At 39.6% G+C, this 23,262-nt stretch overlaps 1 protein-coding gene across 2 annotated transcripts in view; it reads right to left on the bottom strand.

Annotated features, from left to right (window-relative positions):
* The window catches only part of LOC105500839 (chromosome unknown open reading frame, human C21orf91), a 29,644-nt gene extending 11,829 nt beyond the window's left edge, over positions 1 to 17,815 (bottom strand). For both annotated transcript variants that reach the window (XM_011926529.1, XM_011926530.1), the window contains exons 1-2: positions 17,738 to 17,815; positions 16,623 to 16,756 (exon numbers count right to left, since the gene is read on the bottom strand). In XM_011926529.1, coding sequence (XP_011781919.1) covers positions 16,623 to 16,749 — 127 coding nt within the window. In that variant the 5' untranslated portion in view covers positions 16,750 to 16,756; positions 17,738 to 17,815. The remainder of the gene's footprint in view (positions 1 to 16,622; positions 16,757 to 17,737) is intronic.
* Positions 17,816 to 23,262: the final 5,447 nt, after the last annotated feature.

Raw genomic sequence — 23,262 nt, 5'->3', positions numbered from 1 at the left:
TCGATCTCCTGACCTCGTGATCCACCCGTCTTGGCCTCCCAAAGTGCTGGGATTACAGGCTTGAGCCACCGCGCCCGGCCAGAACTCAAGTTTTAATTTTAATTTAAATGAATTCAATGTGGCTAGGCTACTGAATTGGACAAGGCAGCTTGTCCACAGGTAACTAAACAAAACAGTACTTGGAAAGAGAACATGGATAGAAGCTATCATCATTTCTTTTAAAACCATACCGAGATATATATATATATTTTTTATATGGAGTTTTGTTCTTGTCACCCAGGCTGGAGTGCAATGGCGCGATCTCGGCTCACTGCAACCTCTGCCTCCCAGGTTCAAGCAATTCTCCTGTCTCAGCCTCCCGGGTGGCTGGGATTATAGGCACCTACTACCACACCTGGGTAATTTTTGTATTTTTAGTAAACACAGCGTTTCACCATGTTGGCCAGGCTAGTCTCGAACTTCTGACCTCAGGTGATCCACCCACCTCGGTCTCCCAAAGTGCTGGGATTACAGGCTTGAGCCACCACGCCCAGTCAGTGTACTGATAAATTAATATGGGATATTACACTCACAGCACGATATAGAAAGGTAAATTTGTTTTTCTGGTAAAATAAATGAAATTTGGGCTATAAGGTTTAATTAACATCATGTTACAAAAAGTTTTAAGCCAATAATCCAATGGACCCAAGTAACCCTCTACATGTTCCATATTCCCCTAAAGGATTTAAGTGAATGTACTGACATTCTAAAAAAATTTTTGTGCAAGAAATTGTCGTAAGACACCTAAAAAACTATTCAAATTAACTATAATTGAATTACTAGTTTTACATATCCACTTACATGGGGCATATGGAGACACTAACTTACAGCAAAACAAAAACACAACGAAGTTTCCTAATGATAGACAAAGTTAAAAAGATGTTACTTAAACAAAAGATAGCCTTAAAAATGCCTTCATAATAATAACCAGATGAATGAGGGCACACTACTATGAAAAAGCAAATTTAGGGTTTGAAAGCAAGAAACGTGATAACTGTCTCTTTGCCCTTCATCTCCTGAACTGCCACCTGCTCAACTTAAGTTCTGAGAAAGTGATCTATTTTCTTACAAACAAGAAAGGTAAAATGAAAAGCTCATCGGTAACTATTTATCAAACATAAGTTTTGCAACTCAACTTCTTTGCATATATTTGAATCACTGTTTCTGAAATTCTAGCTAATTATTCCTTAAATAAATGATTTATAACAGCTAATGGACATATACTAGCTAGTGAATTTCAGGCATTTATAATTCAATTAGTACTGAAGGTAGTAAATGGTAAAAATTAAGGCTGAGTTGAGAAACGATCACTACAACTCACCAACCATTTGATAAGAAGACTAAAGCTAAAAACAGAAAATGCAGTAATTGATTAATCATATTGCAAAATGCTGAAATAGAAATAAAAAATTACAGTTCAGACCAACGTGAACTAAAAATATGTAGTATTATGACAATATATGTTTTAGTCAATCTATATTTTAATCACATACCTACAAGCATTTCTTTTTCTTTTCTTTCATTTTTTTTTTTTTTTTGAGACAGAGTCTTGCTGTGTTGCCCAGGCTGGAGTGCAGTGGCACCATCACAGCTTACTGTAGCCTCAATCTCCTGGGCTCAAGGGCTCAAGCAATCCTTCTACCTCAGCCTCCTGAGTATCCGAACTACACAAGTATGTGCCACCCTGTCTGTAAAATTTTTTCATATATATAGTAGAGATAGGATTTTGCTATGTTGTCCAGGCTGGTCTTGAACTCCTGAGCTCAAGTGACCCTCCCACCTTGGCCTCCCGAAGTGCTGGGATTACAAGCATGTTCCTAGTCAATCGTTTCTTTTGATGATGCTACCATACAGAGAGACAAGGATAGGAAGCTGTTGTTGGGTACTAAACATACTGACTTATACCTATGAGCCTGAATTCTATCTCAAGTTAATGTCCTTAAACACTGGGACCATTTGTCCTAAGTGCATCATAGCAATTCTAGAGTAAAAAACAAAACAAAACAAAACAAAAGAAACCCAAAAAAACCTGTGATCTAAACAAAGGGGTTGGAGAACTAAGGTACAATACAGTTTTTTCCATAATGTAACATAGTTTTTAACATAATAGATTTCATGGCATCAATTCACTAGTAAACAGAAGATATTCGAACAAATGATAGAATTGCAAACTGGGACATACATTTGACCTGTAGTCTACGTTTAAGAATTTAAGCTACATGCAATGGGAATTTAATCACCAGCAAAAAAGATGAATATATAAAAAGATTTTAGTACTGGAAATTGAACACAAGCTAAATATTCATCAGTGAAAACTGGTTAAGCAAATTATGGTACAATGGGATACAAAAAAATGATGTGGTAAAAACTTTACCTGCTAATAGAAAAAAGATGTTCTTATTAAATGAAAGACCTGGTTATTAAATGGTGTATACAGACTCATTTCATTTTTTATAAACAAATGTTTAAACACAAAAATGTTTTAAAAGCATTTCTACCCCCTCCCCACATGCTGCATTGCAGAAAACTTAGAACACACCAATTATGAGTAATAGGTAGAATTATGAATATTAATAATCTTTTTGCTTTCTGTATTTGGTTTTCTTATATTAGGCATAGTTTGCTTTTTAATAAAACAAGAAAACTTTAAGAAAAAAAAATTTTTTATCCTTTTAAGGAGTGAAAACTTAAGAGACTGAAAAAATGCCTGTGAAGAAATGCTTTTTAGTTTGAGAAAGAACACGGTGTTCTTGGTATCGTATGGTATGTTCCAACGAACTAAGTTAAACAAAAAGATTAAGACACTAAAATGGTAAAAGATATGCATTCCTAAAACATCCTAAAATTCTGAATTTTTTTTTTGGTTTGTAAGAATCCTCTTAATAATGTATCTAGCAAAGAAAGTAACAGTCAAATGAAAGCAGCCCTCCTCCCCATAAAAGTGAAATCACAACCACAGTCGTTTGAGCTGGCAACCCTTGCTGGAGAGCCAAAGACTACAAAGGGAGTGGAGGAAATATGTTGATAACTGAAAAAAATGCATACCATTGAATTGAACAGATTTGCCGGGCACCTACCATATGAGTAAATAAGGAAAGCTAAGGCAGAAAAACCTACTGAAAATCACATCACTGAAAGGTTAACTGAGGAGAAATTTAAACCTCTTCAATGTATACAGAACACTCAATTATTCTGTTAATGAAGAAGCTGTTCAGCATACAAACCAATCACAGCAATACCCTCAATATGGCATTTCATCTTTTCCGATAAGAAGAAAACAAAACTCTTCTAAATTTCTATTTAAATTAACAGTAATATTTGCATCACATACTATGTTTACCTGTATTTATACAGGGTTTCTATATTCATCATTTTTTCTCATCCTTGCAGCATCCCTGTGACACAGGCAATGATGTTATTTATTATCACCTCTCATTTAATACAGGTACTCCAAAAGATAGGCAGCTGCAAACAAGGAGGAAGAAAAGTAAATGACATTTAAGACAGAGGGCACTAGATAAGCAAAGGCTTAGAAGTGAGACAGAAAGAAAGGGAGAGACTGAAGGAATGAGAGCATGACTGGCTGTAAAGTGCCTCTGGAGGGTAATGAAAGATGAAGGTGGTCAGTTAAGCAGGTTCCTGGTCATGAGAAGAATTACATGCCATGTTAGGGAGTTAATAATCTGCAGAAAATGGTAGAAAATGATTTAAGAGTTTCATGTACATGAAATGGCATGATCAAATTTGTACTTTAAGAATCTTTATGGTGGTACTGAATGAGAAGTGTTGGAAGTGTGGAGTACGGATGGGGGAGAGGATCAAGCCTATGAAACCAATTAAGTGGTCTGTGAGGTAATACAGGTAAGAAGAAATAATGGCTTGGACTAAGGTGTGGCAGAGAGAATGACAAGAATGGAACAGACTGGAGAGAATCAATAGGATTCAGAGACAGACTACATGGAGAGGGTGGGTAGGAGAGAAGTGCTGAGGGTTAACAGAACTGTTGCTAGCCCAGCAATTTGCCTTTGCAAACTGGAAAACCGTCCCTGACAGGGCACACAGCTTGAAAAGCAGACCTCAGGCTAGATATGAGCCGCAAGTCATCACTGCACCTGCAGAACTCTCCCTGGTACAGAACTCTTTCTGAAGAACCTGGTCCTTCGATCACCAGCGTTAAGAGTCAGCTGGAATTCTTGTTAAAATTCAAATTCCTAGTCTCAACCCTGGACCGCTAGTGAATCAGAATCTCTGGGAGGATGGGCCTGAGGTTCCATGTGAATCAATGATAAAGGAAATACATAAAATGCATGTGTATATGGAAGGAGATTACTTTAGCTCAAGAAACTTCGGCTCGACACCTGAAGAATATCTACATGGAGAGGCCTAGCAGGTAGGATATATGAGTCTGGTGCTCAGAATAAAGATTTGGCCTCACAATATAAGTTTGTAGAGTTCCAGCTCAACTTTACCAGCTTACAGAGGTATAGTTGAAGCCGTGGTAATAAAAGCAACTAAAATAAGAGGCCAGGATTGAGGGAGTTGAGTATTTCAACAAACAGGTAAATGTCAGAGTTTGAAAACTCCAATAACACAAACCTGTTTTATTGCCTAGATAGCTAGGTGATCGCTGGTGAGAGCAAGATGGTGGCAAAGTAGAGGGCACTGAAGAAAAGCTCGTAGGACAAATAAGAGACCCTAAATGAACTGCTCTTTAGAGAATTATAGCCTAAGGAAAAAAGGGAAAAGGTTTTTTTCCCTTGACATTTTCTTTTAAAATGGGAGACATGAACACTTCCGATATGCTAGCTAACCATTCTTTTGGCCAATCTGCCAGGTACATAGAAAACAACTGTAGGTTGCCAAGCTGATGAGTTAGTAAAACGGAGGAGAGGGCAAATAGATGCATTAAGAGTGGGAGGCTGGGCACAGCGGCTCACTCTGTAATCCCAACACTTTGGGAGGCCAAGGCGGGTGGATCACCCTGAGGTCTGGAGTTTGAGATCAGCCTGGCCAACATAGTGAAACCCCATCTGTACTAAAAATACAAAAATTAGTGGGCACGGTGGCAGGAACCTGTAATCCCAGCTACTCGGGAGGCTGAGGCAGGAGAATCACTTGAACCTGGGAGGTAGGGGTGGCAGTGAGCCAAGATCCTGCCACTGCACTCCAGTCTGGGCAAGAGAGCGAGGCTCCATCTCAAAAAAAAAAAAAGAGTGGGAGGCAGAAAAGACAGAAGATGTAAGAAGTGTGAAAGAAATTAAATTGTTCCATATTCACTCTCAATTGAGAATTGCGATTTCCCAGAATATCTATGACTGATATTTATCCAATACATTTTGTTAATACATAACCTGGTAATCTAAAACTGACTTTTCTGGAGAACTTCCTAATATGTAGGAATTATATTTTATCTATACTGTATTTATTCTACTGTGTAGTAGAAATAAAATTGATATGGTTTTGATTTGTGTTCCTACCCAAATATCACGTCAAATTGTAATGCGCAGTGTTGAAGGAGGGTGCTGGTAGGAGGTGACTGGATCATGGGAGCAAACTTCCCCCTTGCTGTTCTCATGATAGTGAATCTCACGTAATCTGGTTGTTCAAAAGTGTGTAATACCTCCCCCTTCTCTCTTCCTTCTTCTCCAGCCATGTAAGATGTGCCTGCTTCCCCTTCACCTTCTGTCAAGATTGAAAGTTTTCTAAGGCCTCCCCAGCTATGCTTCCTGTACAGCCTGTGGAACCGTGATCCAGTCTCAGGTAGTTCTTCAAAGCAATGCAAGAACCAATACAGAAAATCGGTACTAGGAATGGGGCACTGCTGTAAAGATACCTGAAAATGTGGAAGCGACTTTGAAACTGGAATGTGCAGAGGCTGGAACAGTTTGGAGAGCTCAGAAGAAGACAGGGAGGTAAGGGAAAGTTTGGAACTTCCTAGACACTTGTTAAATTGTTGTGCCCAAAATGCTGACACTGATATGGACAATGAAGTCCGAGAGTAGGCAGTCTCAAATGGAGATGATAAATTTATTGCAGTAAAGGTCACTCTTGCTACGCTTTACCAAAGAGACTGGTGGTGCTGTACCCCTGGTCTAGGGACTTGTGGAACTTTAAACTTGAGAGTGATGATTTAGGCTATCTGTTGGAAGAAATATCTAAGTAGTAAAGTGTTCAAGATGTGGCCTGGCTGCTTATAACAGTATACAGGCATATATGTGAACAAAGAGATGATCTGAAACTGGAACTTATATTTAAAAGGGAAATAGAGTTTAAAAGTTTGGAAAATTTGCAGCCTGACCATGTGGTAGAAAAGAAAAGCCCATTTTCTGGAGAGAAATTCAAGCCAGCTGCAGAAATCTGAATAAGTAAAGAGGAGCTGAATAGCCAAGACAATGAGGAAAACACCTTGAAGGCATTTCAGAGACCTTTGTTGCATCCCTTCCCATTACAGGCCCAAAGGCCTAGGAGGAAAGAATGGTTTCATGGCCTGGGCCCAGGGCCCTGCTGCCCTGGCACAACCTTGGGACACTGCTCATGTCCCAGCCACTTCAGCTGCAGCCATTGATAAAAGGCCCCAGATATGTCTCAGGCCTCTGCTCCAGAGAGTGTAAGCTGTAAGCCACGGCTTCCACGTGGTGTTAACTTTGCAGGTGTGCAGAGGGCAAGAGTTGAGGCTTGGGAGCCTCTACCTAGATTTCAGAGGATGTATGGAAATGCCTGGATGTCCAGGCAGAAATCTGCTGCACGGGTAGAGCCCTCATGAAGAACTTCTACTAGGGCAGTGCAGATGGGAAATGTGGGGTTTGACTGCCCCCAGAGAGTCCCCACTGCGGCACTGCCTAGTGGAGCTGTAGGGTCACTATACTCCAGAGGGTCACCATACTCCAGACTCCAGAATGCTAGATTCACTGACAGCTTTCACTGTGTGCCTGGAAAACCTGCAGGCACTCAACCCCAGTCTGTGATGTACCTCACTGTATCTTGGAAGTAACTAACTTGTTTTTTAGAGGCTCAAAACAGACTTGCCTTGTCTCAGATGAGACTTTGGACTATGGACTTCTGAGTTAATGCTAAAATGAGATAAGTCTATAAGGGACTGTTGATAAGGGATGATTGTATTTTGCAATGTGAGAAGGACATGAGATTTGGGAGGGGCCAGGGACAGAATGATATGGTTTGGATTTGTGTCCCCACCCAAATTTCAGGTTAAACTGTAATCCCCGATATTGGAGGAGGGGCTTGGTGGGAGGTGATTAGATCACGGGGGCAGATGTGCCCCTTGTAGTTCTCATGATAGTGAGTTCTTACAAGATCTGGTTGTTTAAAACTATGTAGCACCTTCTTCTCTCTCTCTTCCTCCTTCTTTGCCCATTAAGACATTCCTTCACCTTCTGGTATAATTGTTAAGTTTTCTGTGGCCTCCTCAGCCATGCTCCTGCACAGCCTGCAGAGCTGTGAGAAAATTAAACCTCTTTCTTCATAAATTACCCAGTCTCAGGTAGTTCTTTATAGCAGCGTGAGAATGGACTGATACAATAATGAAAATGTTGATTTATCACGATAAATGGAAAATAATTTGTTCAGCCAAATTAACATGGTCAAAATTATGAAGGATAATAAGTAATAGAAATGCCCTCAGAGCAAATAGTAATATAAAAACTTTGAAGTATTAAAAAAAAAACAAAAAAAAACTTTGAAGTATTTTCTACTGTTCAAAATACTTACAGATACTGAAGATCCTCTTTAATATTTGAAGACATCAGTATAAAAGTATGAATGAAGGAGTATTTCATGTTAATCTTGAAACACTCCTCCCATATAACACAGCCAGATTTCCTCAATGTATGGGCTCTAATTTTCAAAACAGACCAGCAATTATCATTAAGTTCACGGTAGATATTATTCCATCAGTAATCATAAGTTTAGGACAGATATTAAAAATGTCATTAAGTATATTTGTATAGCACTTCAGAAACTGGAAGGTGCTTTTGGTGTCTATTATACTTCATAGTGGCAATTAATCCTGTATTAATTCCAATATGCTATATAATTTACTTATTCTGTTGTCTTTTTCCTCCTCTCATGCAAGCCTCATGATGGTGGGGATTTATTTATTTTTGCTAACTCCATTATCTCTAGCTACTAGAAAATTTCTGACACTCAGTAGTTGCTCGATTAGTATTTATTGAAGGAATATGTTTAAAATTATGGTGAAATCAACCATAGAGCTTTCATTTTGAGATTTAGATTTACAGGTACACACAAATCATTGTTTTGCCTTACTGTTGTACAACTCAGTCAGTAACAGCAAAGAGCTACCAGAAATAGATAACAACATTAATTTAAAATTATTTGTAAAGAACAGACACTGTCCCCTTGTTAAAACGATAAATCCAAAGCTCAGAGTTTAATGGGTTTATTCTCCTTATCAAATTCCTAACAGATGGTATGACAAATTGAATTAGAATAATTTACATTCACTCCAACCAGAACTGTGGTTAACATTTTGATAACTCTGCAACTTTACTTAGCTACTTTGATTTCAATCACTCATATATTTTTCATGCCTTGCCTTATTTAAAACTCACATTTAATGCTCATTTCCCATAATATGGTGATTAAAGGTAACAGGAAAATCACCTTCCAACCTCTAAAGTGCTATACAAATACAATTATTTTGTTTTTAATTTATATTTGGTAATAAACATTGAAAAAATTTTCTTAAGTTTTAATTTTGAACTGTCAACAGAGGAACAATATTTCTAAAATGTACTATTGACATAGAAGTTTAATAATCATTATCTTCTAAAATTCAGAAACTAGGCAGCTCAACATTAATGAACACTTTCTTTTCTCTCTCTCAGGTTGTCCCAGCATCAGCTATTGAGGCTGATAAGCAAAAGGGAGCTGCTATGCAATTTCAGGATTGGTGCCGAAATCTTCACTCGTGCTCACACTGTCTGCTTCCACTCACTCATAATCCTATTCTCTCTCTTGAGAGAAAGGCTAATCAGGATAAATATGCTAGTCTGTCTTACTTGGATTGTGGAAGGACAGAGAGCAGTGTTAGAATCACTGTTTCATTACCAGCTGACATCTGCATGGTTCTTCTGGGTAAGGACCAGCAACAAGACTGTCTTGTGTGTGTCCTTTTTCTTCCTAGTTCCTCCCATCTCTCTGATTAACATCAATTCAATAAAAATTTCTCAAAACTATATTATGTTGGCATACTGTTTGTTTAGATTACAATCTCCATGGAAATTGCATCACTCCACTCTCTTAGGTCATCAGAAATCAGTATTTTTGGCTATTCCACAGAATGTGTATTCATTAAATATCGTGAGTAGAAATTATTTACAAATTAAGCATGTCTTAGGACCCAAACTTTAGTCCTTGTTTGAATATTCACATTTGTGTAATTCATTTCCAATCTTGCCTAAAAGTTACTTAATAGCTACTAAATTCCTACGAGTCCATGCCATTTTCTTTGGAAGAAGAAATTTAGGTACCTGGACGCTTTGGAATCAGAGACCCTGGGTCTCTAAACTTTGTGATTTTTGGAATAGTTACCCAGACTCTCTACTCACTTTCCTTATTCATCAAACTGGGGTAACACAGAACCTACTTCATATAGTTGTATTAAGAATAAAATTAAAAACTGCGTGGAAAGTGTACAATACCTGGTAAATAATATCCAAATATTGTTTAGATAAGAGACTTACCTAAAAGTACAAATTCCCTAAATATTTACTGAGCATAAGGTGGACTAGTTTCTTTCAACTAGAGGGTGATACTTCACTTCCTCTAGAGTAGAGATAAATCTATCTTTGTCTTCTTTCTTCACAGGCCATTATTATTTGCATGCAATAAGAAAAATTACACTTTTAGTGTCTATTATACTTCATAAAGGCAAATAATCCTTTCTGGACAGGTGATGTCTATCAGTTCTCCAGTAACAGTTATTATAAGTTATGTCAACATGAAAACTATCTTTGAGAATAATTTTGATCCAAGTAGTAAAGACTTTCAATTTAGATTTAAGTTGTTTTCATATATCTCATAAAACATTTCTTTTCATCTCTGTCAGACTATTGGGATAAATGAACTATGATTCTGAACCAGAAAGTCATTTTTATGTATTCTAATAAATCATTTTAATTTATCATTATGATATTCTTATTAATAGGATATTCTGGGTTATACACACTGCTTGTTTTCAACTTTAAATCACTGGTTTAAAAGAACATTATTTTTATCACTGACTTAAAAAGCACTCAAGATCATCATTATGAACATATATACTCCTCTGCTGCAGAGGACATACCTTCACAACCAAAATTTGCAGAGGACATACCTTCACAACCAAAATTTATGTGTGATCTAAATTTTAAACGCATCCTAGACTTTAGAATTAGAAAGCCTAACAAAGTTAGGCAGGAGAAAAAAAAAATGAGGCTACCATCATTAGGGCAGGGATAAAAGTGTGGAAACTGGCACCTCATATATGGGTTGTTAGTTAAATCACAAGTCTTTACCAGATATTGTTAGCCTAGTTTCAATGATTTTTCTATAAAAATATTCTATTATTTAAACTAATCACCAATTAAGCCTACTTTTTACTCTCACCCATCCCTACTCCTATTCAAAAAAAGTATTACTACCAGAGCCATTTTTAAAGTGTTCAAACTAAGTGATATTAAAAGGCAGTTAAGGAAAAAAAAGAATTAACCTTGAGCCTTTACTTTCAAGTTGCTGTGGTGTGAATGTGTCCCTCAAAGTTCATGTTTTGGAAACAATCCTTAAAGCAACAGTGTGGGGTGGCGGGGTCTAATAGGTGATTAGGTAATGGGGGCTCTGACCACATGAATGAAGTAATGTCATTATTGTAGGAGTGGGTTAGTTATCCTGAGATCACTTCTGTAAGAAACCACTTTTGGCCAGGTGTGGTGGCTCGTGCCTATAATTCCAGCACTTTGGGAGGCCAAGGCGGGCTGATTATGAGGTCAGGAGATCGAGACCATCCTGGCTAACACAGTGAAACCCTGTCTCTACTAAAAATACAAAAAAATTAGCTGGACGGGGTGGCGGGTGTCTGTGGTCCCAGCCACTCAGGAGGCTGAAGCAAGAGAATGGTGTGAACCTGGGAGGCGGAGCTTGCAGTGAGCCGAGATTGCACCACTGCACTCCAGCCAGGGCGACAGAGTGAGACTCCATCTCAAAAAGAAAAAAAAAAAGAAACCACTTTTGTTATAAAAGTGAGTTTAGCTCTCTCTTGACTTCCTGCCTTCTGCCATGGGATGATGCAGCATGAAGAGCATCGCCCAAATGCAGGGCCCTCAACCTTCAGAACCAAGAAATCTGTGTTCTTTATAAATTACCCAGTCTCAGCTATTCTGTTACAGCAGCTCAAAATAAACTAAGATAAGTACATTAAAGATCCCCAAGCTAAAGTTCAGAATTCCCATTAGGCTTTATACTTCAAAGCACAACTTTTAGTTAATACATGACGTTTGCCATTACAGGATGGGAAATGAGAAAGAGGCTAATGCCAGACTGAACTAGCTCTTTACAGCTTCCCGATCACAAGTGGTGGGGACCTTTACTTAAGTGGAAAAAACGTCACTGTGTCAGAAGCAGGACAGAGAGGAACAGTTTATGTCCTCTTCGAGTAATAGGCAACCAGTTCAAACTTCCAAACCAAATCAAGAATGTCACATTGAGATTCAAATTGGTCCCTGACTACTGACCACAAACAGTACATGGTAAAGACACAGAGAACCAAGGAACAGTAAGATTAAACACAGACACGAATTCACCTACGACTTAGCCAAGATCACCGATTTTTCTTGCTGGAAAGATTGCTAAGGAGCTGACTTTGGGTCTCCTTCTAGAATGGTTCCTAGAAAGAACTAATAGAGAGAAAGTAGTCAAAGAGGTACTACACAGAGAGCAGCCAGATACATACTTACCAACTAGCAAGGCCAACTTACACTGGAAAACTTTGTTTGGCACAGATTGAGTATCTCTTATCTGAAATGCCTGAGACCAGAACTGTTTCAAATTTCAGAGTTTGGAATATTTGTATTATACTTACTGGTTGAGCATTCCAAATAAAAAAATCTGATATCCGAAATGCTCCAATGAGCATCTCCTTTGAGCATTATGTAGGTGTCAAAAAGTTTTACATTTTGGATTTTGAATGCTCAACCTGTATAACAGGAATTGGTCCAATCTTATAAAAACGTTTTAGCCAGGTGTAAGGTGACGCACACCTGTAATCTCAGCTTCCTGGGACACTGAGTGGGAGAATTGCTCAAGGCCAGCCTAAGCAACATAGTGAAACCCTTATTTTAATAACATAAAGAAAGGAAGAAAAGCAAAACTACTCTAAGCTAAGTTAGCTTAAAAAAAATGGGGGCGGGGAGTTTCTCTATGGAAAAGCAAGCAAGCCAATTAGAGGAAGAGAGAAATGCACTAAGAATTATTTGTACACTATTTTGGCACAAGATGAAAACTGATAGTACGAATCAATAGTACTGAAACCCTGGATCTTTTCCTGCTGAAGTCTCACTTTGGGCTTTGTTACCTTACAGTTGAGTTTCATTACTGGCTCCTAACCACTCTGGGCTGCGTTCCTCTTTGCCATTCCTTAGGGAATGGTAGTAAGTTGGTCATTAAATATCTTTAGAGATTTTAGCAATTTGAACTATGATGCATATTAGAGTATTTGATCACTAATACGTATGAAAAAGTTCATAGTGTCTTAGGGCCAAGGGCAGGCTGTAAGTATTTAGGAAGTTTATGCATCTGTTTCCTAATCTGAGAAGTAGACTACTTATTTTAATGGTGTATTAGTCCATTCTTGCATTGCTATAAAAAAATACCCGAGACAGGGTAATTTATAAAGAAAAGAGGTTTAACTGGCTCACAATTCTGCAGGCGTACAAGAAGCATGGTAGCATCAGCTTCTGTGGAGGCCTCAGGGAACTTACAATCAGGGCAGAAGGCAAAGAGGGAGCCAACATCTCACTTGGTTAGAGTAGGAGGAAGAGAGTGAGGGGGGAGGTGCTACACACTTTAAAACAACCAGGTCTCATGATAACCCACTGACTATCATGAGAACAGCACTGAGGGGATGGTGCTAACCCATTTATGTGAATTCCGCCTCCATGATCCGATCACCTAATACCAGTCTCTGCCTGGGGATTACATTTCAACATGAGATTTGGGTACGGACACAGATCCAAACCTATCAAATGGTGAAGCACAGTTTAAAAAAAAACAATTAACCTTGTAAACATTTAAAAATATCTGAGTCCTCAAAGTGTGCTTCTCAGGTCCTTAAAGCATATCACCTGTGGCTTAGAAGTATATACAATTTAGGCTCCTCTTTCCTGTTCATTATTGTAAAGTCACAGAAAAAAGCCAACTTAGAGCCATGCCCACAATACAAAATCTGTTCACAAGATTAGATTGTCTTTTGTTATTTCTTTCTTCCTTCCTTTGTCTTCATTTTATAAACGTATGCATGCACACAGCTTTTAAACAAGAGGCTAGTTGATTAGGAAACCAGTGTTTATTTGATGTAAGCAACAATCCAAAAAGTAGAAAATATTATTATTGTTTACTACAAATGTATGGACTCAAAACTAGCTTAACTGTTATTATTCCTCAGGAGAATTTATTTTTACTCAGCCTCTTCTCAGAGAAGAGTGTCTTAGAGCAAAGTTAGCAATTAGTACGCTAAGAAATCAGGTAACTGCAATACTCCCAAACTACAAAAAACTTTACACTAAACTAGTAAAGTTAAATGTCATTTTTAAAAAGCCCCTCTTACATTCTAGCCTATTGACAGGCATTGTGTTGGGAACTTGGTAAAGGAAAGAAAACTTTAAAAACATTTTAAAGATTTACTGACAACAAATATACCTTGTTATTTTTCTAGTATGTAATTATTATGACTTTTCCCCCCACTGATTTCTAAAGACCTGTATAGTGATATAAAAACTAAAATTGTGTGCAATTCAAGATGCTTAGTTCCCTCTTTTCTAAAATAATCTTTTTTTTTTTTTTTTTTTAGACAGAGTTTCGCTGTTGTTGCCCAGGCTGAAGTGCGATGGCATGATCTCAGCTCACCGCAACCTCCGTCTCCTGGGTTCAAGCGATTCTCTTGCCTCAGCCTCCCAAATAGCTGAGATTACAGGCATGTGCCACCACGCCCGGTTAATTTTGTATTTTTAGTAGAGACGGGGTTTCTCCATGTTGGTCAGGCTGGTCCCAAACTCCTAACCTCAGGTGATCCACCTGCCTTGGCCTCCCAAAGTGTTGGGATTATAGGCGTCAGCCACTGCACTGGCCTACAATAATCTGATATTAAACAAAACAGTTGTAATACACTAGCTGATCACTGTAGTGAAAATGAAAATGTGTATTTGTGAGAGCTGAGAACTGACACCAGGGAGAAAAGAAATTATTTGATTCTAATTTTTCTTACAAAGATTAAATTGGGATTTTAATATATAAAACCTTGAATATACAGAGAGTATTAACGAAACAGTTCTAATTCAAACTGAGAATTGTCTTTTACACTGAAGGGAACTATGATTTCAAAAACAAAGGTCTTATTCCACGCTTACATGCTGAGGTATTATCAGAGCTGAAATGTTAAGAGATGGTACCTGAGGAAATACCTGTATAATCTCTATACAATGACTGAGTACCAGATAAAAGGCTTATTTTAAAAAGCTAGAAAAGCAATTACAAAAATTTAGGGTTCTGTAGAAAAATTCGATCATGGTACGAACTCTGTTAATGATGATTTGCCAGGAATCTGGTTAGAAACTGGTTAGAAAAAGCTGGCTGAGAGAATAGCAAGGATAACCAATTAGGATTAGAACATCAGCCCTATTGATATAAAATAACTATTGACAGTAGATCAATGGTATTAAGATCACATATACTAGAACCAGACTGTCAGGCTTTAAAGTCCAGGATCATCAATTATGAGCTGTGTGACTTCAAACTGTATTTCCTAGGTCTCCAAGGTTCAGTTCTATCACATTTAAAACAGAAAATGACAGTAGTCATTCCAAAGCTATCTTGAGTTAAATAAGATAATCCACATAAGGGGTTTAGCACAGTGCCTGGCACATAACAACAGCTTGCCATCACCACTACAGCAACCCTGGGCAGTGCAGCTTTTTGGCTGTTTCCTTAAATGTAAAATACAGGGTTTGGACTAGATAATTTCTAATGTCTTTACCCATCTAAAATTAAAATTCTACAATGTATCAACAATATACAAGCCAACTCTATTTCCAAAGAACATAAATTCAGATTTTCACCCTAGCATGATTTAAGTACTGTAAAATAAACTTATTTTTAAGTTATCCTTTTATTTTTATTTATTCTTTTAGAGAGGGGGTCTTGCTATGCTGCCCAAACTGGACTGGAACTCCTAGGCTCAAGCAATCCTGTCACCTCAACCTCTGGAGTAGCTGAAATTGTAGGACTACACCACTGTTCCTGTTATATCATCTTTTGAAATTAGCTATAATCACTACATTTATTAAAGCCAAAGTTATAGATATTCTACGTAATACACAAGAAATCCATAATCTTCCATCACATACTGTTTGGTGGCTATAATAATTTCTGAATAACAAGTCCTAACAGGAATTTCAAGGTATATAATCCCCCACTATATTTTTTTTAAACTATAAGAATATTTCATACCCCATACTTACTGAACAGAAAATAAAGATCATGAAAAATTTCAAATATATAATTCAGAAAAAAGGAAATAACTATTTTGAAACTGTCCAAAATCTAGAGGTTTAATAAAGTCTCTCTACTGATATGTAACAACTCAAAACTCAAATTACAGGCCAGAATATTAAGTTTTTTTTTTTTAGTATGACTCATAAATATCTAAACCAAAAATCAATTTTAATATGATGACACTAACTGCACCAACCCAAATAAATCCTTCTAAGAGGGCTGTTTTTGTTTTTTGGATTTGGAGAATTTTTCTTCATATATCTTAGGGGCACTATTGAAAAATTTTAAAAACCTTTTCAGTTTTTAAAAATGACTAACAGTGTGTGTGATCACTGAAAAGAGGTTAATCTAAAAATTTTAAAATATTTTTCCAGATAATAAGATCATACTGGTGAGAAAAGGGTTCGGGCTCATCTCACTCAAATACTTGCATAATAGGCTCGAAAGAATAAAAAAACTGTTATGTTACTTAATATGAAAAACACACACGTCTGTTAAAATCCGACAATTCAATAAGCTCTCAAACCAGAAAACACATTTCCCAATCAACACTCATACTTATTTCTGTATTAGGAAAAATGGGGTTGTTCCAGGGGTCTTTAAAAAACAAAGATTTCTCTTACATACGTAACTCTGTTAACTGCACCTTCATTTCCAGAAACCTCATCTTTAACAAATCTCTACACTATTCATACTTCGCACAATTTCCAATCATTGAAGATATTTTAGTTTTACCTTAAAACCAGTATAAAGCAGCTGTGTTAAATTCATGCCATAAAATCAAAACTATACTGTGTGCTTACCCTCAATATTTAGCTCAAAACAAATGTGGCAGAAGGAGAGTGTTTCTTTGTCTGTTCCCAGTTTACAAACACTGCAAATGTTGTCATCATTCAAATCAATGTTTACAAACTGCTCCTCTTCGTTCATAGTGCCCCTATTAAGAAACAGAAAAGGAAAGTTACACAATTCAAGAACCTGCCTTTGGGGTAGTTCCCTTTTCTGGGAACTTCTAGGAAACAAGTATGCTGTTCAGCTCATCTAAAGCAAAAGCTCCATCAAACAAGCATCGCCATACTTTCACTTCAACATTGTACTTTTCCTGTGGAAAGACACAAAGCTAGTAAAACTTAAAGCTAGGCCATAGGTGACACTATGTCAGTGTCTTTTTTGTCCTATAGTTGATTGGGTTAAGGGGACCTGAAGGAGAGGTTTGCGGGCATTCTAGTCCTCCTCCTTCGTCTCCCAACCTCGAATAATCAGACATAGGGCTTAGCAGCGAGGCCTCTTCAGCTACCAGGTTCTGTCAACCTAGTTAACGCTGTGAGAAACACGAAAAACGACCCGCACGGGACACTGCTTTGCTAACTTCCATTGGGGGAACCTCAGATGCGCCTCGCGAACTCGGAGTTGCGAAGCTTCGCATCGAACGGAGGTCGGCGGCAGCAAAATGCACGTGGGTACCGAACACCTGGGGAGGGCGTCCCGCCGTGTCCGGGGCAACCACACAGAAGGCCGAGCGGCGGATTCACGGTACTGGCCAGGCACCGCCGGAGGGGCCCAAGCCGGAGCCGGGAGAGCCGTGGCATCCTGGAGCCCAGCGGGCTGGAGAGCCTCGTCCCAACGCTCCGGGATTCCTCCCAGAGGGAACAAAGCGTCTGAGGGCCACGGCGGCCAACCTGCCCAGCCTCAGGGTCTCGGGAAGCCGGGTCCTGGGCCGTCCTTCAGCGTTGGGGGCGCGCTGCCGCCCCCAGGGAGTCGCGGACCCACGTCAGTCTCTCTCCGTCGGTCCGTCCGTCGGGGCGCCCGGCGCGCAGCAGCGCGAGGGGCCACGGGGCTCGGAACTCGAAGGAGGTGGGACGATGGGACGGGGGATGTGGGCTCAGGTGGGATGGGAGCAGGGGTGTGGGGTCTTTACCGTCCGGCTCCGCGGGCCACCACCGCCTTTCCGCGCGGCTCGGGTTCCTCCACTATTGTTTCCGGCCGCAGCAGAGGCGGCCGCCGCGCGCCTGGCCCCGCCCTCTCCCGCCGGCGCCATCCAGCGAAGGCTGCGGGGAGGGTGGAGCGGCCGCGGGCGCACCTGCGCGTTCGCAGGGCTGCTACGGGCACGCCCCTCCGCTCCTGCACCGACGCAGCACCTTCGGCTCGAGTTCTTCTGTGATTCCGTGTGTCCTGGCCGGAGTTTCTTACCGTTCTCTGGAACGTAGCTCCTCACACCCCCCTCGTCGAGGTGCGTAGATAGACGAATCCGTTCCACCTCTCTCTTCAGCATAGTGCAAACTACTGCCCCGGGGCGGGGGCCGCTGACGGCGCGGGTAGGAAAACCGCGGGTGGATGGGAGAAAGGGAGAGGTGCGTGGGTGGCACTTTGACTTCAGGAGAAAGAAGCATAATACTGTCTCTGAACTTATAGTTAAGTGCCAGTTGAAGTATCTAACGAAGGAAAAGTTCATATTCAGGTGTCACGATAGAGGCATAATTTCAAATACAGAAGCTTTTAAAATAGATTATTTGTTGTGGGGCGCCCCCCCGTATGGTACATCCCTCAACACCCACGGGGAAAACCCCGAGCCCCACCTCTTATTTTTAGGTCCTCTTTGGTTCTCAAACTCTTTGCTTGACTTTTATTTAAGCTATTCCGGTTTTTTGGGGTTATGGTTCATGCAGTACTTTCCCTTACGTTTTCTAGTGTAGTCCTCACGGGAACCTACAGAGGAGAAACAGGAGCTGTTCTCTCATTTTGCAGCTTAGGAGTAATTAACCCAGGTTATCACAGTTGGTTAGAAACAGGCTGGGGCTTGAACCCAAGGCTACTGAGCGAAGATCAATGTTATCTTCTACAGCCTCATATGCGTGTGTTCTGCACTCAAATAGAAAGAGGGCTGGCCTGTCAGTCTACATGTAGGCATTCTTGAACTGATGGTAGGAATAGACTCTATAGATCTTGGAAAGTTCTGGACCAAATAAGCACTCTAATTATGGCATCTGTGCCTCGCAGGAGCGATCTGTGTCCTTGCCACCTATTTTAGTAGATGAACCAGCAACATTGACATTACCTGGTTTCCTGTTAGAAATGTATAATCTCAGGCCCCACTCGAGATTTCCTAAATCAATATCTGCACTTTAACAAGACCCCCAGGAGATTCCTATGTTCATGGAAATTTGAAATGCACTAATTGAAATAGAAAAGCCTGAGCTTTTTCTCTTCGAATTTCTCATTCTAGGTAACTACGACTAAAATATCTTGCATTCTTGGATTCTACCCATCTTTTAAATAAAAAGGATTCTTTAAAAAAGGACTCTTTTAAAGTGATTCAATAAAATTGTTCTAAAATCACTAAATTTAAAAAATTGAAACAAATTATTTTAAATTCTCATGATCGTCTTCCTTTCTATGGCATTTCACATTGTTTACTTGCTATTCTTAAAACTCTGCTCTCCTGTTGGCTTTTTTAAAAAAATTAAGGGATAATTTACAGAAATAAAATTCTCCCATTTTAAAAGCACTATTTGATGAGTTTTGACAAATATATAAACTTGAGTAACCACTACCCCAGTGAGGATACAGAACATTTCCACAGCGCCAACATTTCTTTCTGTTCCTTCCTGGTCAAGCTGCTCCAACACGGGATCTAATTTATATGACTGTTTTAGTTTTGTCTGTTATAAGAATTCATACACATGGAATTAAGCAGTGCGTGTTCATTTGTGATTGGCTATTGTCATTCAGTATGTTTTTTTGATTCACAATGATGTTTTGTGACAGTGGTTTCTTTTTACTGCTTGTCTTAGTATGTGTTCCTATAAAGGAATACTCAAGGCTGGATAATTTATATAGAAAAGAGATTTATTTGGCTAATGGCTCTGGAGGCTGTACGAGAAGCATGGTGCCAGCATCTGCTTCTGGTGGTGGCCTCAGGCTGGTTCTATTCATGATAGGAGGCAAAGGAGAGCCAGTGTGTGCAGAGATCATGTGGCCAGAGAGCAAGCAAGAGAGAGAGAGGAGGAGATTTCAAGCTCACTCGCTTTATTTTTTTTATTTTGTATTTTATTCCTTTGTTGTTGTTGTTGTTGTTGAACAAAAAAAAATTACTTACGTTGGGAATTAAGAGTAGGAATTGATTCACACCCTAGAGAATTGCACCAAGCCATTCATCAGGGATCCATAACTAAGCTCCAACTCCCTGCTTCCCGCTCCCCAACCAGGCTTTACCTCCAGCGCTGGGGATCAGTGGGGCATGGGGGCTCACACCTGTAATCTTAGCACTTTGAGAGGCTGAGGTGGGTTGATCGTTTGTGTCTAGGTGTTCAAGACCAGTCTGGACAACATTGTGAATCCCCATCTCTACCAAAAAAACCCCACAAAAATTAGCCAGGCATGGTGGTGCATGCCTGTAGTCCCAATCTACTGAGGAGGCTGAGGTGGGAGACTGACTTGAGTCCTAGAGGTGGATGTTGTGTGAGCTGAGATTGTGCCACTTCACTCCAGCCTGGGTGACAGAGTAAGACTCTGTCTCAAAAAAAAAAAAAAAAGAAAAAAAAAATAAAGATGTCCACGCCCTAATTCTTGGATCTTTTCAGTATGTATATGTAACATAGCAAAAGAGACTTTGTAGATATAATGAAGATTATAGACTTTAAAATAGGTTATCCTGGATTATTGGGGTGAGCCCAATCTAATTACATGAACCCTTATAACCAGAGATCTTTCTCCAAGTAAACTCAGAGAAATGTAGCAAAGAGAAAGTCGAAGTGATTGGAAGCATGAGAGGGACTTGACACACTATTGCTCTAGGAGTACACACTGGTCTCCAGCTGGTAGCCAGCAAGGAAATGGGAGCCACAGTCCTAAAACTGCAAGGAACAGAATTCAGCCAACTGCCTGCATGGATTGGGAAGCTCATTTGAACAATCTCCCAATCATGCTGTACTGGATCATGCTGTACTGGAATTTTTACCTACCGAACTGTGAGATAATAAATGGGTGTCATTTCAAGCCATTAAACTTGTGTTAGTTATGCCAGCACTAAAAAACCAATAGATTGAATGTCTAAATTTTTGAAGAAGGTTGAGATTTATTTTGGGAAGCTGTTACTGTAGTGGCTGATCAGCTTGCTTCTTTTGAGACTTGTTTTTAAACCTTGTGAGGGTCTACACTATCATTTTGTAATATGGATATCTTAGTCCAGTCCTTGAAGAGTGGCTTATTGGACCCTCTTTTGTATGTCATGGGTATTTAATAAAGATTCTGCACTCTAGTTGATTAAAACTCAAAAAGCTCCTGTCCCTGTGGGTTCCAGCAGGTATTCAGTTTGTAGTTCCCCAGTAATTGTTCTTTTGGTGATAGTTATTTTTTGCCCTGGTATTTAATTTTTTGGTAAAGTCTCGCCCTATACATGCACAGCTTTGTATTCAGCCCAAGACTTGAAGAGTATTCTGAAACTCTTTCTATGTATGATTTTTCCTTTCTGTCACTTTTTATTGCAAATTCCAGCTGTCTTAGACTTCCCAAACTCAAATCTTTTTCTCCCCAGCACACCTTTGCTTGGATTTCCTTATGTGGACCATGGTCTGAAAGTACTTCCAGGTGTAAAATCAGGGTAATCATAGGTCTCCTCTCATTTGTTTCTTTTCTATTATGGATCACGTGTTTGTACTGTCTATGTTTCAGTGTCCTAGAATTCACATTTTCTGGATGTTGGTTGTCTGCCGCCATGTGAGATGTGCCTTTCACCTTCCACCACGATTATGAGGCCTCCCTAGCCACGTGGAACTGTAAGTCCATTAGACCTCTTTCTTTTGTCAATTGCCCAGTCTCAGGTGTGTCTTAATCAGTAGTGTGAGAACAGATTAATACAGCTTCCTAGCTAAGCCTAAAGTCAAAGTAATGTCTGTTTTAGGCCAAGAACTAATTACAAAACTAGTCATTGTATATCACTTTATAGTTTATAACAGATTTTTGCACACTTCACTGAGTTACTAAATTAGAAAGAATTGTAGTTAGTTGAAGGTAAAATCCTTGACTATTTGAAGACTTAGGCTTTGAACCTCTACAGCATGAGACTGTACTGAATACTGTAGGCAATTATAAGGCGATGGTAAGTATTTGTGTATGTAGACATACTAAAGATAGAGTAAAAATACTGTATAAAAGAAAAACATGGTATATCAGGCACTTATTATGAATGGATCCTGCAGGAGTAAAAGTTGCTCTTAGTGGGTCACTGAGTAAATGTGACTGAATGTGAAGGCCTAGGACATTACTAAAAATCCCTGTAGACTTTATAAATACTGTACATGTGTACTACACTGTTTATAAATTTTTCTTTCATCAATACTTAACCTTAACTTACTATATATTTTTTACTGAATAAACTTTACTTTTTAAAATATTTTGACTATTTTATAATAACAGCTATATTAGTCCGTTTTCACACTGCTCTAAAGAACTACCTGCGACTGGATAATTAATGAAGAAAAGAGGTTTAATTGACTCACAGTTCCACAGGCTGCACAGGAAGCATGGATAGGATAGGAGGCCTTAGGAAACTTACAACCATGGTAGAAAGCAAAGGGGAAGAAAGTGCGTCTTACCATGGTGGAGAAGGGGAGAGAGACAGAGCAAAGGAGGAAGGGCCACACACTTTCAAACAACCAGATCTTTCGAGAACTCACTCACTGTAACAAGAACAGCAAGGGAAAAGTCTACCCTCATGATTCAATCACTTCCCACCAGACCCCTCCCCGACATGTGAAGATGACAATTCAAGATGAAATTTGTGTGGGGACGCAGAGCCAAACCATATCATTCTACCCTGGCGCCTCCCACATCTCATCTCCTTTTCACATGTAAAATCACAACCATGCCTTCCCAACAGTCCCTCAAAGTCTTAACTCATTCCAGCGTTGATTCCAAAGTCCAAGTCCAAAGTTTCATGTGAGACAAGTCCCTCTGCCTTTAAGCCTGTAAAATCAAAAGCAAGTTAGTTTCTTCCAACATACAATGCATATACAGACTTTGGGTAAATATTCCCATTCCAAAAGGGAGAAATTGGCCAAAATAAAGGGGTTACAGGCCCCATGCAAGTCTGAAATCCAGCAGTGCAGCCATTAAATCTTAAAGTTCCAAAATAATCTCCTTTGACTCCATCCCTCACATCCAGGGCACGCTGATGCGAGGGATTGGCTCCCAAGGTCTTGGGCAGCTCTGCCTGTGTGGTTCTGCAAGGTGCAGCCCCTGAGGCTGATTTCGTGAGCTGACTTTGAGTGCCTATGGCTTTTCCAGGTGCGAGGTGAAAGCTGTCAGTGGATCTACCATTCTGGGGTCTGGAGAACAGTGGCCCTCCTCTCACAACTACACTAGGCACTATCACAGAGGGAACGCTGTGTGGGGGCTCCAACCCCACATTTCCCGTCTACACTGCCCTAGTAGGGGTTCTCCATG

Source organism: Colobus angolensis, unplaced genomic scaffold, assembly GCF_000951035.1.
Source record: "Colobus angolensis palliatus isolate OR3802 unplaced genomic scaffold, Cang.pa_1.0 Scaffold69, whole genome shotgun sequence".
In the NCBI taxonomy this organism is placed as follows: domain Eukaryota; kingdom Metazoa; phylum Chordata; class Mammalia; order Primates; family Cercopithecidae; genus Colobus; species Colobus angolensis.
The sequence above is the reverse complement of the archived record's forward strand: the minus strand, read 5'-3'. Positions and strand labels throughout refer to the sequence as shown.